We start from the raw sequence: 16232 nt of genomic DNA, 5'->3' as shown, positions 1-16232 counted from the left end.
TAAGTGGTTGAGAAAACTATATAGAATTGTTAAGGTGATAATGAAATTATAGTCCTTTTACAAATTACAACTTTATTTTCAAAATTCATTTTCTTTTGTTTTCTTTATTTTGCTGATTTATTTAATTATTTAATTAAAATTCGTTTTTATTATTTTGAATTTCAAAATCAACTTTTTCCAAACTTAATTTTAAATAGTAATTAAGAATTAGCTAAATACAAATTATTCAATCAATCTCTATATAAACCGATCTTATTTAAGTTATTTATATTATAATTATTTTGTTCTCTTACAAATATTTTAAAGTATATTTTGAGGTAAAATCCTATCAACCTCCACCAAGTTGTCTTGTCACTAGGAAAAGACAAAAAGAAAAACCCACTCCAGCAAGGTATCTCAAAGTTGAAGGAGAAGAAAAGGTGCAAACTTTCGAATTCCATGTCTACGAAACCTCACAAGGCAATGAACAGAGTAAAGCTACCACAGTTTCTTATCTTAAATATTTTTTTGGTCTCCCAAGCTTTCAACTTTCTATCTGCCTCTCTTGGTAGTGATTTCTGGGTAAGTTCTTCTTCTTCTCTCTCTCTCTCAACTTATCAAATTCTCCCCATTAATTGTTTGATTATCTTTATATATTTACTTTGAGTGTTTTATCTGCTCTGTTGTGTGTTCATATCAATCCGAAGCTATATATTTTGCTCCAACAAAGTGATCAAAATAATTACCCAGTTGATCAATTTCTCAGGAAAGAACCCTACCATGATCATACTCTCGGAGAAGGATCCTCTCCGGATCTCTCTCTGGGGATCCATGGGGATCGTTTAATCTTGGCCCTTCACGGAAATCGTGCGGTCACAATTAATTTTTGTTTTTTTCCACTCAAGCCCACGTAATCCTTCTGCCTTTGTCTGTTCACCCGCCCCAACGACCCCCACCGCCATCTGCTTCATCTTCCATTTTTGCCTCCAGATCCTTCGCATCTGCCGCCTAATCCCCATCGTTTTTCCCTTTACCTTTGCCTCCCGTCGTTTACTTTAACATCAAACTTTGAAACACTAAACCTCCTAAAATAATTGAATGAAAAAGTGGAGAATTTTAGAAAATTTGCATAGATGACAAAAAAAAAAAAAAAAAAAAGAATTAGTTTTTGACCGTTCGATTTACATAGATGATCTGGATCGAAGGATCCCCACGGATCCTCAGAGAGAGAGATCCGGAGATGATCCTGGTCCACTTTATTAGGCGAACCATTTTTGTAACTGTTCCAAATTCGAATGAAAGGTTTCAACTTTCTTCATTTTCCTCAGCAACCAGATAAAACCAATAAGAGCACTTGTTGCTGCATAAATATGAGTACTCTGTTTTTGGATTGCCCTCACTTTGGAGAAATTTTTAGTTGTGACGGGAATATGTATGGTAGGTATACCACATGTTTTTATGTTAGTGGTGGAAAATTTTAATTTTTAAGTTATTAACCTTTTAACACACATAACCCACCATTTATATAAGGACACGTGCTCGTGTGATGGTCACACTGAAAAATCTCTCCTTACTTTGATCCTTTGTTTTTATAGGCATAAGTGCTAGTTCTACAATGGCTTACGTTCCACCACACAGGCGGCACTCGAAGGGACCGGAGAGGCCATTGCTCACTCCAGAGCTGCTTGCTCCTCAATCCAAGAAAAACTTAAATGTCAAGCCATATAATAAGCCTATTGTGGATTGGACTGAAAATATAGTTTATGCAGACCATTCTACACATGGATGGTGCGCCATCCCTTTGGACGACGAGAACCAGTTTCCATCTTCTGTTAATCTTGAGCCCGTTACCTTGGAGTCTGCTGAGCTGAATTTTGGAGGCAATCATCTAGCTTTGATCAATACTAGTCTAGATAATGGTTAGAACTTCAATAATTCTTTTTGTGCATGTATTTTATAAGTTGTTACTTGGGTTATGGATTTGTTTGGCTGATACTTGATGCAAGAAGGCGGTGAGGTGAAGTGGAACTTGCCAAGGAGCCCTTGGGAATCTATAACAGAAAATGTGCTGGAAGACTTACTTTCGGCATTTAAACACGTGAGGAATGAAATGAAGTCCGCAAAGCCCAAAGAAGCATGTCCAACTTTGATTGCCAGAGTGGGGAAAGTACTCTTTCGCAGGTTAGATTTCCTCCTCATCTAATTCACCGGTTAGCTTTCGAGCCTTTTTTGCCATTCCTTAACTAGATTATGTCATGCGATTATTCATTAATTTGTTCTTTTAGTTGCCTCACGATACTGGTTAAAGTAGAACAAAAAATAGTTATACTATGATAAAAGGTCATATTTTGGCATTTTAGCTTAGAAGATACGGTGCCAAGTTTGACGGTGAAGTAGGATTATAAAATTCTGCCCTTGTTTTTGATACTTGATACAGATATTTCGGTATTGATGCTTAATCACTGTCAATCATCTCATATTTCACGTTAGTTTTGTAACAACGGAAAAGAATCTTGTACTACTCCTTAGTTGTACATGAGCAGATGAAAGACAATCTTTTGTTGAAATCTTTGTATCAGTTAAGATGGAATCTATCAGAAAAAAATTTGTTTACTGAAACCTTGAAACAATGGAGGAAATCATTTTGCACAACCATCCCCGTTTCATTTAAGGAAACGATTTTAAAGGAAGTTGCCTCGAAAGTTGGTGTTGATTTTAAATGATAATATTACTATGATAAAAGGTTACATTTGGCATTTTAGTTTAGAAGGTAGGATGCCAAGTTGAACAGTGGACTCTAAAACGCTGCCTTTGTTTTTCGATACTTGATAGAATATTATTTTGGTATCGATGCTAATTACTGTCGATAATCATATTTCATATAATTTGTACACAAACAGATGTATACCAATTTTTGTTGAAATCTTTGAATCAGAAGCCGTTCAGTTAACATGGAATCCATCAGAAAAAATTTGTGCGCTGAAATCTTGAAACAATCGAGGCGATTATTTTACATAAACACTCCTGTTTCATATAAGGAAAAGATTGTGAACGAAGTTGTCCCGAAAATCGGAGTAGATTTCGAAGAGGAGGAAGATACATACGAATTACAGGTATTTCTTTTAGATACGTCAACTTACTGAGTTCTGAGTTCATGTGTTCCAGAATTCTGACTGTAGCTATTGAATTGCTCATTTATTTTCTTCTTGTATAGTTGTCTGATTCTACGAGTCCAGAGTCCACTCTCTTCTGCAGATGTCGGGTAATGAAAGAACATGGAAAGCTACAACTCTGTGAGGCAAGTTTTCCAATTCATGCCAACTAAATTTGATGAAACCATATATGTTGCATCATTATCACAATCGAGTTGCCACAATGTTGATTAGATAACTTAGATATAATATTATGCAGCAAAAATATGGGTGTTGTATAATAAAACTCAATGTTCAACCACTGAATGTGATTTAAGTTCTCCAATTTTTGGAATAATTTGTGAGGAGCCTTTCCAGATCATTAATATTTTCCGGACTCTTCACTCTCTTAATTTTTCCCGTTGCTTGGGTTAGGGTTTGTATCCTGAGATTTACATCGAAATGTCAACTTTCTTTCAGATCAAGTTGAAGCCAGTGCGTAACATGGTAATGGACATTTCATGCACTACTAAGAATCTGGACCTGAGACTAATGCTGTGCACGGAGAAACATGTAACTGATCTGACTGTAAGCTGCTTCACCCAGTTCTTTATAAATTTACATTTCCATTCCTTGTTTCAGCAAAGATATTAATTTTGACCTATATTTATCTTCAAGCCACAATCAAAACAAAAGAATTAACGTTTTCTAGAAATGCAACGGGACGATATGGGTTAACCATACTGGATCTGGATAAGCTTCTTGGAATGAAGTTTCGTGATCATATTAATTGTTGCTATTTCAGAATGATGAGATGCAAAGCATCACGGATCTGATTAATTCTGCGATTCTAGATCCAGATTTGAAGGGTGGATTGAGGTGGCCCCCGGGGAAGGAGTCTTCTGGAGATAAATACACAGTTGTTAGGTTTTGTCACGGAATAGGTAGTACGTATAGAAATTCATCACTGAGACTGAACGTAAAACACTATGATCGATTTGATTTGAGAACCTTAACTGGGGAAGCTTCTTGGGGGATAAGTCTGATGCTGGAAAACGTCATGTCAAAGTTACAGGTAAAGGCTGCCTATTCTCTCGGACATTTTTTTTAGTTCATATGCTGAAATAAAAGATTTGTTTGAGAAAGTTTGTCGTGCGATGAAATCTCCTGTCATTTAATTTTCAGGAAGAGAATTTTGAAGCCAGCACAATTTCTGAGATACTCAAGGAAGATGTGCAGTTGATATGGGATAACTTCTTGAGCTGTGAACGTTTTCTAACATGAAACTGCATGTTGTAAATCAGTGATCACTTTCTGTGCGACGTGTATATATCTGTCTACCTCCTTAGTTTTATGTTCAACTTTCGGCATCGTTTGATGAATAATTAGTAACTGTTTTTGCATTTCTTGCAATTCTGTTTGTATCTGTTATCTTTGATGGTTAATGAAAATTTTGAGATTTTACATTCGATGACCACATTACCAGTAAAAGCTTCGGCTCACGTGCTTTCTTACAACCAAGATGGTTGATGAACTTTTTGCAGTTTCTTTTTGCCTTGCGTCCCACCCCACAAGCGGCGGTTAAAGGAAAAGGAATTTTTGCTACAAGAAAATGCACACACATTGATAATAGGTGGAGTATATATACTCTCGGGGTTCTATAGTAACTTCTAGTATCTAATGTAAGGTCTTTTAACTTTTTGATGATGGACAACGTTCAACATCACACGTTAATGATCCAAATGTTTATACATTAATTGTCCTTTGGTTTTTTAACTTTTTGATGGAGAAGATGGAAGGATTTTTTCTTCGTATTGATTTGTTGTCAAAGAAGAAGGGTTTTCTTTAATAATGAATCCCCATTATTTAATTGGCTTTTCATTCACGTAGTGCAAATTTTGTGGGGCCGTGACTTTCACATGAGAGCAGATAGCGGAGAAACTAACATAAATTGATACAAATGTATGACATTTGTACGAAATTGTGAGTCATCATATAAAATTGAAAATTTTGAAAAATGTACGAATTTGAAATGGACAAAAACTTGAGGATGTTGTAAATCAATGGATGCCCACTCAACGAAAGGAATCCACACTTAACGACTGTCCACTAAACAAGCAAAGCTGTCCTTCCACTAGGAGTGGCTGATACTTGTTTTCATTACCCTTATTTTTTTTATATAAGTACAAGACATATGAAATGAAGAAAAAAAGGAACATCAACTCAAGCCACACGGCTGAGAAGAGAAAACAAAAGAAAAGAAAGGAATGAGAGAGGAGAGAATAGAGATAGTTATCTTTGTAATCTTATTACTTCAGATTATCGATGAAAGCATTATTGCTGCCCTGAGGACATACTCCAGTCACACTAATTGTAGAGGAACCTCGTAAATTTTGTGTATTGTTTTATTTATTCAACTGCACACACTGTCGATTTTATAACACGTTATCAGCACGAAGCCATAAATCTTGTTCACCTATGTCAGTGGAAAGCACAAAGCCACAAATCTTGTTCACCTATGTTGCCTGGAATCTCACAGATAAGAAAATCTTTTCATTTCATCATAAAATCTTTGTACTACTGATTTTCCTGAAGCAAATATATATGTGTTGTTGTATGACTATATATCATCCCTTGCAGAAGCAAAAGAGTACAGGCTCAAAATTCGTAGAGAATTTGACAGCCATGTAAACAGCCTCAGAACTCCAACTTGTAGACCTCGGATTGAAATACTTTATTCTTCAAAGTTGTTCGTCCGCCCAGTATCTACAACATATCAAATTTTCAGAAAATGCCAACGGTGTGATCATCGCAGATGCCTGAAATACCAAACCAGTTTTTAATTTTCGTCAAAAATTGGACATGCACCTTATGAGTACCAAAACTCCATTTCCGTAGTTCAGATCGAAATTGTTTCTTCAAGAAAGTTGTTTTGTATCATTTTATCCATATCATACTAAAATTTGAGCTAAATCTAACGGTTTGATTTTCTCATAAGTTGCAGACACTCTTGGCTTCAAAACTTATGGGAACTGTTTTGATTTTTTCGAAACTCACCGAAGGAGGAACATCATTTGGAACTTAGTGTTACTATTATTTCCTGGATAACTAAAATGACTTTGAACTGTGAAATAATAATAAAAGTAAAAAGGATGAAATAAAAGAAAATGGCAGACCAAAAAAAGGAAAAAGCAAAAGATGAGAACTTAATCATTGCATTTTCTGTTTTGGCATATTTATGTTCAAGATGTTGGTTTAAAGCCTTATCATAAGTTCTATTTATTTAAAGCAATTTATTTACAGTGAGTAGAATTATTACCATTTGCTTTAAAACTTTGATATTTATGTGAATGATGTTGAATCAAAGCCCTTGTCACAAGCTTTATTTACTTAAAGGCAATTTATTTACCCTGGTTGGAATTACTGCCTATTATTTTAATTTATTTATTTTACTTCTTTTTGTTACGATGAGTACATACTGGACCCGAAGTTCCTTGATCAGATAAGAACCTGAAGTTTCTTGATCCTCATCACATAAAATGATTGGACCTGAAGTTCCATCATACAAAAAGATCAGGCATGAAGTCCCTAGATCCTCAAGATCGGACATGAAGTTTATTGATAAGTACCTTAAGTTTGAAGAGCCGAAGTGCCACAACTTAATTGTAATAAAGGCCATAAGAGTCCCAATTCATAGGCTATTAAATAAGGACCAGAAGTTCCTTGATGTATGATACATTTTGCTGGAGAGTTTACATCTCGAAGTTTTGATGATTATTGCAGGTCATTGGGCATTGATGTTGGACACCATGTTTCTCATGTTCATACTAAAAAATGATTTAGTAGAAGCATTTATTGAGCGGATGAAATTGATTACCCACGCTCTGCTCATGAAAACGAGATTGCAAGTTTTTCTACATGTGGACATACCATTATACATAATTCACTATTAAGTTTGGTTGAGATCAGTTACCAACCATCAATATTTCTCAGTACAACTCGTGTTTGGGCACCAGCCAAACATTACACATGTACGAGTTTTTTATTATGTTATCTATGTGCCTATTGAAGTGCCACAATGTACTAAAAATGAGGCCTGAAGACAAACTGGAAATTTATGTTGAATTTGATTCACTATCTATCATTCAACATTTGGAACCCTTGATTGGGGATATATTTACCACATAATTTACGGACTATGATTTTGATAAAACAATTTTCCCGCCGTTAGGGGGAGAAAATAACATCGTTCCAAAAGAATGATGAGAAAATATCATTCCAAAAGAATGATGAGAAAAGACCGTTCCAGAAGAATGAAGAGAATTTGTCTATTTTGATTCATGAAGCAATTAATATAAAAACGAAGTGAGAATAATTGAATGATGCAATGATATGCAAATCAAATGCCAGATGCATTTAATGATGCAACGAAAAAGATAAAATCACATATACTTGCTACAAATGTGCCTACAAGAATTGATGTCGCTGTTGGACAAAATAATGTGACAGCAAATGATTTATCTGTTACACGCCTGAAGCATGACAGACCCTTAGATTCAGAAGGTTCAGTCATTCGAAAGAAGAAGAATATGACATTACTGAATTATTGCATTCCTGAAACATATCTGTTGCATGCCGGAAACATGACAGTCACCGTGTGGATACATGTCCCTAAAAGGACAATCCGCGGACATGGGAATGTTGATATCTCATGCATGAAGCATGATAGACATAGGTTCTAATGACTCAACTCCTGAAAATGGAGATTTAAATCACAACTCTATAACGCTCAAGAGAAGGTTATGATCCGCATTCTCTAAATTATGACTATCCTGGAAGAAATAATGTAATGCCATTGAAAAGGCAATGGATATTTAAAGAAAAGCTTTTATGCATGTGCATGCATATGAGAATATGGGATCAATGATTGATGACAACCAATGGTAATTTTGGTTTTTACAAGTAGTTACTAAATTTGTCACATCCCACCTCGGGCGGGACCACTTCTCGGGCTCGCTCCACCATCGTAGCACGATATTGTCCGTTTTGGGCTTACCATTCCCTCACGGTTTTGTTTTTGGAACTCACGAGCAACTTCCTAGTGGGTCACCCATCATGAGATTGCTCTAGCCCCCTTTTCGCTTAACTTCAGAGTTCCTACGGAACCCAAAGCCAGTGAGCTCCCAAAAGGCCTCATGCTAGGTATGAATGAGAATATACATATAAGGATCACTCTCCTGGGCGATGTGGGATCTTACAATCCACCCCCCTTAGAGGCTCGATGTCTTCGTCGGTACACCACGATCAGGGTTAAGCTCTGATACCAAATTGTCACATCCCGGCCCAGGTGGAACCACTTCTCGGGCCCCATCCACCACCGTAGAACGATATTGTCCGCTTTGAGCTTACCATTCCTTCACGGTTTTATTTTTGGGAAATCACGAGCAAATTCCCAGTAGGTCACCTATCATGGGATTGCTCTAGCCCCCTTCTCGCTCAACTTCGGAGTTCCTACGGAACCCGAAGCCAGTGAGCTCCCAAAAGACATCGTGCTAGGTAGGGATGAGAATATACATATAAGGATCACTCCCTTGGGCGATGTGGGTAAATTGTCACATCCCGGCCCAAGCGGGACCACTTCCCGGGCTCAACTCCACCGTAGCACGATATTGTCCGCTATGGGCCCCCAGCACACCCTCACGATTTTGTTTCTGGGAACTCACACAAGAATTCCCAGTGGGTCACCCATTATGAGAGTGCTCTCCCGCGAACTCGCTTAACTTCAGAGTTCCAACGGAACCCGAAGCCAGTGAGCTCTCAAAATGCCTCGTGCTAGGTAGGGACGAAAATATACATATAAGGATCACTCCCTTGGGCGATGTGATGTCACAATCCGCCCCCCTTAAGGGCCCGACGTGCTTGTTGGCACACCACGACCAGGGTTAGGCTCTGATACCAAATTGTCACATTTCGGCCCGGGCAGGACCACTTCCTGGGCTCGACTCCACCGTAGCACAATATTGTCCGCTTTGGGCCCCGACCACGCCCTTATGGTTTTGTTTCTGGGAACCCACACGAGAACTTCCCGATGGGTCACCCATCCTGGGAATGCTCTCGTGCGCTACTCGCTTAACTTCGGAGTTCCAACGGAACCCGAAGCCGGTGAGCTCCCAAAAGGCCTCGTGCTAGGTAGAGATGAGAATATACATATAAGGATCACTCCCCTGGGCGATGTGGGATGTCACAATCCACCGCCCTTAGGGGCCCGACATCCTCGTCGGCACACACGCAACCAGGGTTAGGCTTTGATACCAAATTGTCACATCCCAGCCCGGGCGGGACCATTTCCCGGGCCCAACTCCACCGTAGCACGATATTGTCTGCTTTGGGCCCCCAGTATACCCTCACGGTTTCGTTTCTGGGAACTCACACAAGAACTTCCCAGTGGGTCACCCATCATGGGAGTGCTCTCGCGCGAACTCGCTTAACTTCGGAGTTCCAACGAAACCCGAAGCCAGTGAGCTCCCAAAAGGCCTCGTGCTAGGTATGGATGAAAATATACATACAAGGATCACTCCCCTGGACAATGTGGGATGTCACAAAATTCATCAATGAGCTGTATTGATATTGAGTCACATTCTTTTGTTCGTCAACTAATGGAAATATTATTTGCCAAAAATGGAGAAAGGCAATTCCATTACGATCTTGTAAGAACGTGGAAAAATGGATCTATATATGTGTGTATATAATACAAATAGACAAAAGATGTTGAACCAAATGAGGTTACATATGGGCATTTGTAATACAGTGAATTGCATTCACATGATATGACACAAGGTTACTAATTGAAATCTAAAATTATGCTCTTATAAACAAGTTCATATGAATGGAGAATTATATACAAAGGGTTGTGACTCGCCCACATCATATCTCCATAAGTAAATCCCTTAAATATACATGGAAGCAAGTTGCTCTGTATAAATTCCAAAGGAAAATGTGTCATGAAGTGTAGAAAATCCTTGAAGGATTCAGATTGCTTGAAGAAAACCCTGTAAGGGTAAAGCATAAAATATGTACTTAAATACCAATGGATGGTATAAATTGCCTTAGTGAGTACTATCATTATGATATTGTTGCAACATACTAAATCTCTTGCAAGAGTTAATAATAATAGAGTAAGACTCATGAAGAGTCTAGAAAGATTATAAAGTGTTGAGAGAAATTTTGTTTCGAACTACAGATCGAACAATATGTCAACACGAATCTTATTCATGATATTTATGATATTAAAAAAAACCTATGGATTGAAGATCATGAGTTGAACACTCAAGTGGTTAATTAATATTTAGACACTAAGAAAAATCATTCATCCTTGTAAGGGAAAAGATGAATTGATGTTTGGTCCAGAAGTAACACATCTTAGTGAAGTATATGCTTTATTGTATTTAGCACAATACACTGAATGAAATAAAGCTTATCTATTAATATCTCCGAGAAATTATATACACATGAGTTAAAATAAACAAACAAGAGGGAACCTTCACAAAGGTTGCTCATGTGAAGCCTCAGTACTTGAAAGTACCCCAGAAGGGGGAGGCACCAGAGGTTGATTATTTGGAGCCTCAGCACTTGATGAAACTCAGACAATGGGTGTCTTTGGAATAAAGGCTCAAACCCCTAATTGTCATTTTGAGTTCGACCTTCAAATTCCAGTAGCTGGTCGAGCTTTCTTTTCATGCTCGTCTAGTAATTATTTGCAAGCATGTGTAACACTTTATTCTCGTGCTTGAGCACTCTAATCTCTTGTTTAAGGCTTGCCACCTCAACCATCAATGATTCAACTTGGTGAGTTCGAGCAAGTAGGCGTTGACCCATATTAGAAACAGAGCCCGCACACTGAATACTGAGAGCCAATGAGTCTTGAATATCTGACTCATCAGACCGGTTTGAAAAGATTCTGTTATCCTTGAGAGCGAGAAGATTCCTAGCTACCACTGTAGTGGTTAGGTCATTCTTCATCACAGAGTCCTTAATCGTAAGAGGACCATTAGAAGATAAGAAGGACGAGAACCATATATTATCATGATGCAGCTCGTTTGTACCACTCTTAAGACTCAAATCTAAGCAAATGTTAGATGGGCAAGCTATTTTTCAGAAATGATGAAGGAAAAATGAGGTTAGATAAAATCTCAAAAGTGCAAGAAAGGGAAAATCCTACTTGCAATAGTTTTTCGAGCATACATTTTGAGCACAATTGATGCCTTTATAAAAGAAGAAGCAACAAGGCCACTTGTTCAAAAATCGAAGAGACGTTGCTCTCTGAATTTCAAAAGCCAGATTTTCAGGGTAAAGTTCGTCAACATTTCTCAGACGCAATCTCAGCTTTTGGATATCACGTGCAACTTTGTCAAAGATCTTTGATAAAGTTGAAAACGCGTGAATCTTACTGTTCTAATTGCACCACCGTTGCTAACAAGAGTAAAGGCATAACACTACTACTTGTTATTGGGAAATCCCTATATATGTCGACCTCTATCTTCCATAACAAGGCAGACCTACAAAGATATCTAACTCTTCATCCTATCCGAGAATGCATCTTCAACAAAGCATCTCAAAATACTCAGTTTTCTTCCTCTCCGAGAATACCTCTTCAAACAAGTCATACCAGAGAAAGAGTATATCATATCATCAGGGTCGAAAGCAAAAACATCTCATATCATGCATTCTCCCAGTCTTTTCCTTTGTCCTTATTCTTATCTGCAAGACAAGGAGAACGAGAGCAATCAGTCGCCAAATGGAATCAAACTTCCTATCTGGAATTGATTGCCTGGAACCTTTGCTTGGAAACTTTCTATTGCTTACCTAGCATTGCTTTCGAGTACTCATTTTCAAACTGCTGATATGATGATTGGAGTTACCAAGCATGATGAGTTGTTGAGAAGTGATGTTCTGAAAGATCTTCCAAATGCAAGGTTTGCATTCCATTCCTGCATCAGAGGACAAATACTGCAAGAGAATATGCCAAACTTGCATGGGGAAAAATTAGGGAAAATACCACTTCTACAAGGGAAACAGATTAGGCAAGTGAAAATGATACATTGAAACATGTGGAGACAAGCATAACAAAACATGACCTGATTCATCCCCGACGGAGCCGAAGATCACTTGTCATGTGGAGCTGCTCGTGGTTCCATTTCATTCAAGGATAAGTCCCAAGGATTTTAAAGAAATCAGAAGTCCGATTCAAGATCAAGTGTCCACCACCCTTGAATCAAATTTCCCTCCAAAAAAAGGAGTAAATTCAGACCTTTGGTGCAAGTTTAGCAGAAAGTCCTACAACCCAATTCAAGAAAAAGCATGTGGAAAGTTAACAATAAGTAAAACACCTCTTTCGGCAACTTTCCCCTCTAAGAGACTTAAGCAGAAGGATCAATGATTAGCCTAAAAGAATTTGAAATTAGGGGGAGTTACTGATCAGGGGGAGCATAAAAAAAATAGATCAAGATTTTAACAAGTTAATCGAAGACTTGTGGTCATCCAAGGGGAAGTATTGTAAATCAATGGATGCCCACTCAACAAAAGGAATCCACACTCAACGACTGTCCACTAAACAAGCAAAGTTGTCCTTCCACTAGGAGTGGCTGATACTTGTTTTCATTACCCGTGCTTTTTTATATAAATACAAGACATATGGAATGAAGAAAAAAAGGAACATCAACTCAAGCCACACGGTTGAGAAAAGAAAACAAAAGAAAAGAAGGGAAGGAGAGAGAAGAGAATAGAGAGAGTTATCTTTGTAATCTTATTACTTCAGATTATCAATGAAAGCATCACTGCTGCCCCGAGGACGTACTCTAGTCACATTGATTGTAAAGGAACCTTGCAAATTTTGTGTCTTATTTTATTTACACACATTGTCGATTTTACAACAGAAGAGACAAAATGAACTTTTTTCTTACATTTTTCGATGAGTTGGATAATTTCAATCCCAAATTTTTGGCCCAATAAACTCCAAAAATGGCTTTTGAGTTGTAAAATGAGCATTTCATAGCTAATTTTATTCTTTATTGAAACCCTCTAGTAAGAGCCACTTAGTTCTATAGTCTAGTGATATTTCTCTTCACTAGTAAGTTCAAAGTCATTTCTTTATGCAAATCGTGCTATATTGAAATTTTGCACCATTGTTTTAGATGACATGAACTAGTTTTCGTCTACCGTTAATCTTGAGCCCATTTCCTTTTGGAATCCACCGGGTGGAATAATGAAGAAAAACATCTAGCTTTGATAAACTCTTGTCTGGATAATGGTAAGTAGTAGCTTAACATAGGCTTTGATAAACTCTTATTTATGTCACTTTTCGTCTTTTCTTTGGGTATCAGATACCTAGGCAGCTTTAAAGGTGGTTAGCATGTCAATTTGGTACCTCTTTGCCTTTTCAAATTCCTTGGCTATTTTTTTGGGATGTATACATACATACGTAAGCCCTTTTCTCGACAGTTGCAGAATCTTTGCCTTTCTACTATTTTGGGTATTTGGAAAGCTCGAAATAAGTTTACTTTTTAGGGTTGTCCAATCTACTTTCATCATCTTTGCATGTCTATCAATTCTTGGATTGTTCATGGTGGGAAGTTTATTCCTGATTACTTTCTGGGTTTTGACACTCATATCATTTCTTCTTGGGGGATCCAACCTATCCCTCGCAAGGCACTAGTTATTCTTCCTGCGTTTTGGTCTTCTCTTTGATTTCCTTGGATTAAACTTAATATTGATGGTTTGTCTAAAGGAAATCCTGGTCCTGCTGCTTGTGGAGGAGTTTTCCAGGATTGCCATGGTCAGTTTCTTGGTGGTTTTTGGCAAGGGATTGGTCATAGAAACTCTTTTTTTTTAGCAAAATCATCAACAATTATTATTGGTGTAGAGTTTGCATATCAACGGGGTTGACATTGTCTTTGGCTGGAAAGTGACTATTTTAGTGTTATTTATGGTCTCCAATCGACTGATTTGGATCTTCCTTGGCTTCTTCGTATGCAATGGTCTATTTGTTTGGACCACGTTCACAAGATGACTTTCTACGCCTCTCACATTTATTGCAAAGGAAATGTGGTTGCGGACAATTTTGCTAACATGGGCTTGTCATGTCCAACTTTGGTATGGCATGATTCCCCTCCGTTGGCATTTTGGGCTGCTTTATTTTCATACTATGTTAGCTTTCTTGGCCTCTGCTTCTCAAATTAATGTGCCTCTCGGCATACGGGTTTGTCTCATTTTCTGGTTTTTTTTTTTCCTTAACATTGTGATGTTGCTTGTTCTGTTTTGCAGGTTTAAACCTTTAGGTTCACCTTTAGAGGGGTTAGGCTTCATGTCCCCCTTGTTTTCCTTGTATCTTTGTTGTTTTTGTTTCTAAAGGAATAAGGTTTTTGTCCCCCCCCCTCCTCTTCCATGTATTTTTAATCCTTTTTTCTTGTATTATGAGTGATTAGATTTATGTCCCCCCGATTAGGTGTACATGTTTTTTCGATATCGATAAACTTCTCTCGTACCATCTAGGTTTCCTAAAATTGAAAAAAAAAAAAACAAAAAAGTCTTTTTTTGCAAAACGTTCCGCTGTCGTATAAGGAATCCAATGTAAAGGAAGTTGTCCCGAAGATTGGTATTGACCTCAAGGGGAGAAAGAGTTATACTATGTAAAGGTATATTTCTTTTGCAATATTTCACATCAACTTGCTGAACTCATACTTTCACAGATATTCAAAGTGTATTTTGGATATATTAAATCCCTCTCCTTTGTTCCTTGTTCATTGTTGTCTGACTCTAGACGACCAAAACGAATCATCACTTGCAAATGCAGTGTAGCAAAAGAACATGGAAAGCTACAACTCTACAAGGCAAGTCATACATGTGAATATGTAGTTTATGCACTGCAAAATTACACTGTTATGTGTTATATTTTTTTGTTTAATGAGACTTACATCAAATGGCCATTTTCTTTTAGATGGAGCTGGATCAACTGCGTAACATGGTCACGAACATATCATGCCTTAATAAGAATTTGGACCTCAGACTCATGCTATGCACGAACAAGATCGTAACAGCTTTCGCTGTAAGTTGCTCTACCTGGAACACTATGAACACTATCGAGAATTTTTATTTTATTCTTCGTTGATTAAAATTGTTGGTGTGTCCAGGATGATGAGATGCAATGCATTAGGGATGTAATTAGTTTGGCGATTCAGGATTCAAATGTGAAGGGAGGGTTGAGATGCAACGCATTAGGGATGTAAATAGTTCGGCGATTCTGGATTCAAATGTGAAGTAAGGGTTGAGATGGCCCCTAGGGAAGGCGTTTTCTGGATGCCGGTATAATGTCGTTGGAACATTTACCACTACTTATGAAAATCCATCTCTGAAGCTAAAGTTAAGGCATGCGAATCGCTTCGATTTTGCCGCCTCAGCTGGTGAAACTGGTTGGGAGGTTAGGCTGTTTCTGAAAATGCTTGTTTCAAAGTTACAGGTAAGTCTTGTATTTTTCTCTCACAATCAAGCATCTATCATGTAATGTACCAAGAAAAGATCTGACATGTATCCATCATAACATACGCTATCTTATTCTTTCGATTTTTCAGGAAGAGAATGTTGAAGTCGGCTTGATTTGTGATATGCTGCAGGAAAATGTGAAGTTGATATGGGACAACTTCTTATGCTGTGAACCTTTTCTAACATGAAATGGAACTGCAACTGCATCTCGTAAACTTCTCTATTGGAACAATGACTTACTACATAATTTGCTGTAAACCCTGGTGTTTTTTGGACTCGGTTCCTTCGTCTTAAGTCAAGTTCAGTTTACTTTTTAGATTCGAAACTCTTAGTCGAGCTGATGGCGAGATTTTTTTTATTTTTTATTTTTTTTGTTGGTTCATTAAGTGCTTGTGGGAATGATTTGCTTTGCTCAATTAGGATTTTGTCATTACACTGGGATGATGGTTATGATATCAGAATGTTAAATTTTATTTATGTATTACGAAGTAATTGAGGTTTTACCCTAAAATAATTGACAATATGTGGAAAAACTCGATTCCTTGCTTATGCAAGGTTGCTTAACCTTCTGATGGAAGATGACAACTT

The 16232-nt window shown here is 37.7% G+C and overlaps 1 protein-coding gene across 3 annotated transcripts; it reads left to right on the top strand.

The window, feature by feature from the left end:
- The first annotated feature begins 323 nt into the window (after nt 1–323).
- LOC103941620 lies at nt 324–4576 on the top strand. 3 transcript variants are annotated; one of them, XM_048568412.1, is made up of 8 exons: nt 324–561; nt 1575–1898; nt 1986–2160; nt 2918–3092; nt 3194–3277; nt 3591–3698; nt 3916–4185; nt 4296–4576. In XM_048568412.1, exons 2-8 carry the CDS (start codon nt 1595–1597, stop codon nt 4392–4394), a joined length of 1215 nt encoding a protein of 404 aa, XP_048424369.1. In that variant the 5' UTR covers nt 324–561; nt 1575–1594; the 3' UTR covers nt 4395–4576. The 3 variants fall into 3 exon arrangements, with proteins under 3 accessions (XP_048424369.1, XP_009350104.2, XP_048424368.1); XM_009351829.3 differs by having other exon boundaries at nt 326–561; nt 2915–3092; XM_048568411.1 differs by having other exon boundaries at nt 329–561; nt 1989–2160; nt 2915–3092.
- The last annotated feature ends 11656 nt before the right edge of the window (nt 4577–16232 follow it).

The sequence above is a fragment of a genome, unplaced genomic scaffold (assembly GCF_019419815.1).
Source record: "Pyrus x bretschneideri cultivar Hongxiangsu unplaced genomic scaffold, Pyrus_bretschneideri_v1 Contig48, whole genome shotgun sequence".
NCBI lineage: Eukaryota > Viridiplantae > Streptophyta > Magnoliopsida > Rosales > Rosaceae > Pyrus > Pyrus x bretschneideri.
The sequence above is the reverse complement of the archived record's forward strand: the minus strand, read 5'-3'. Positions and strand labels throughout refer to the sequence as shown.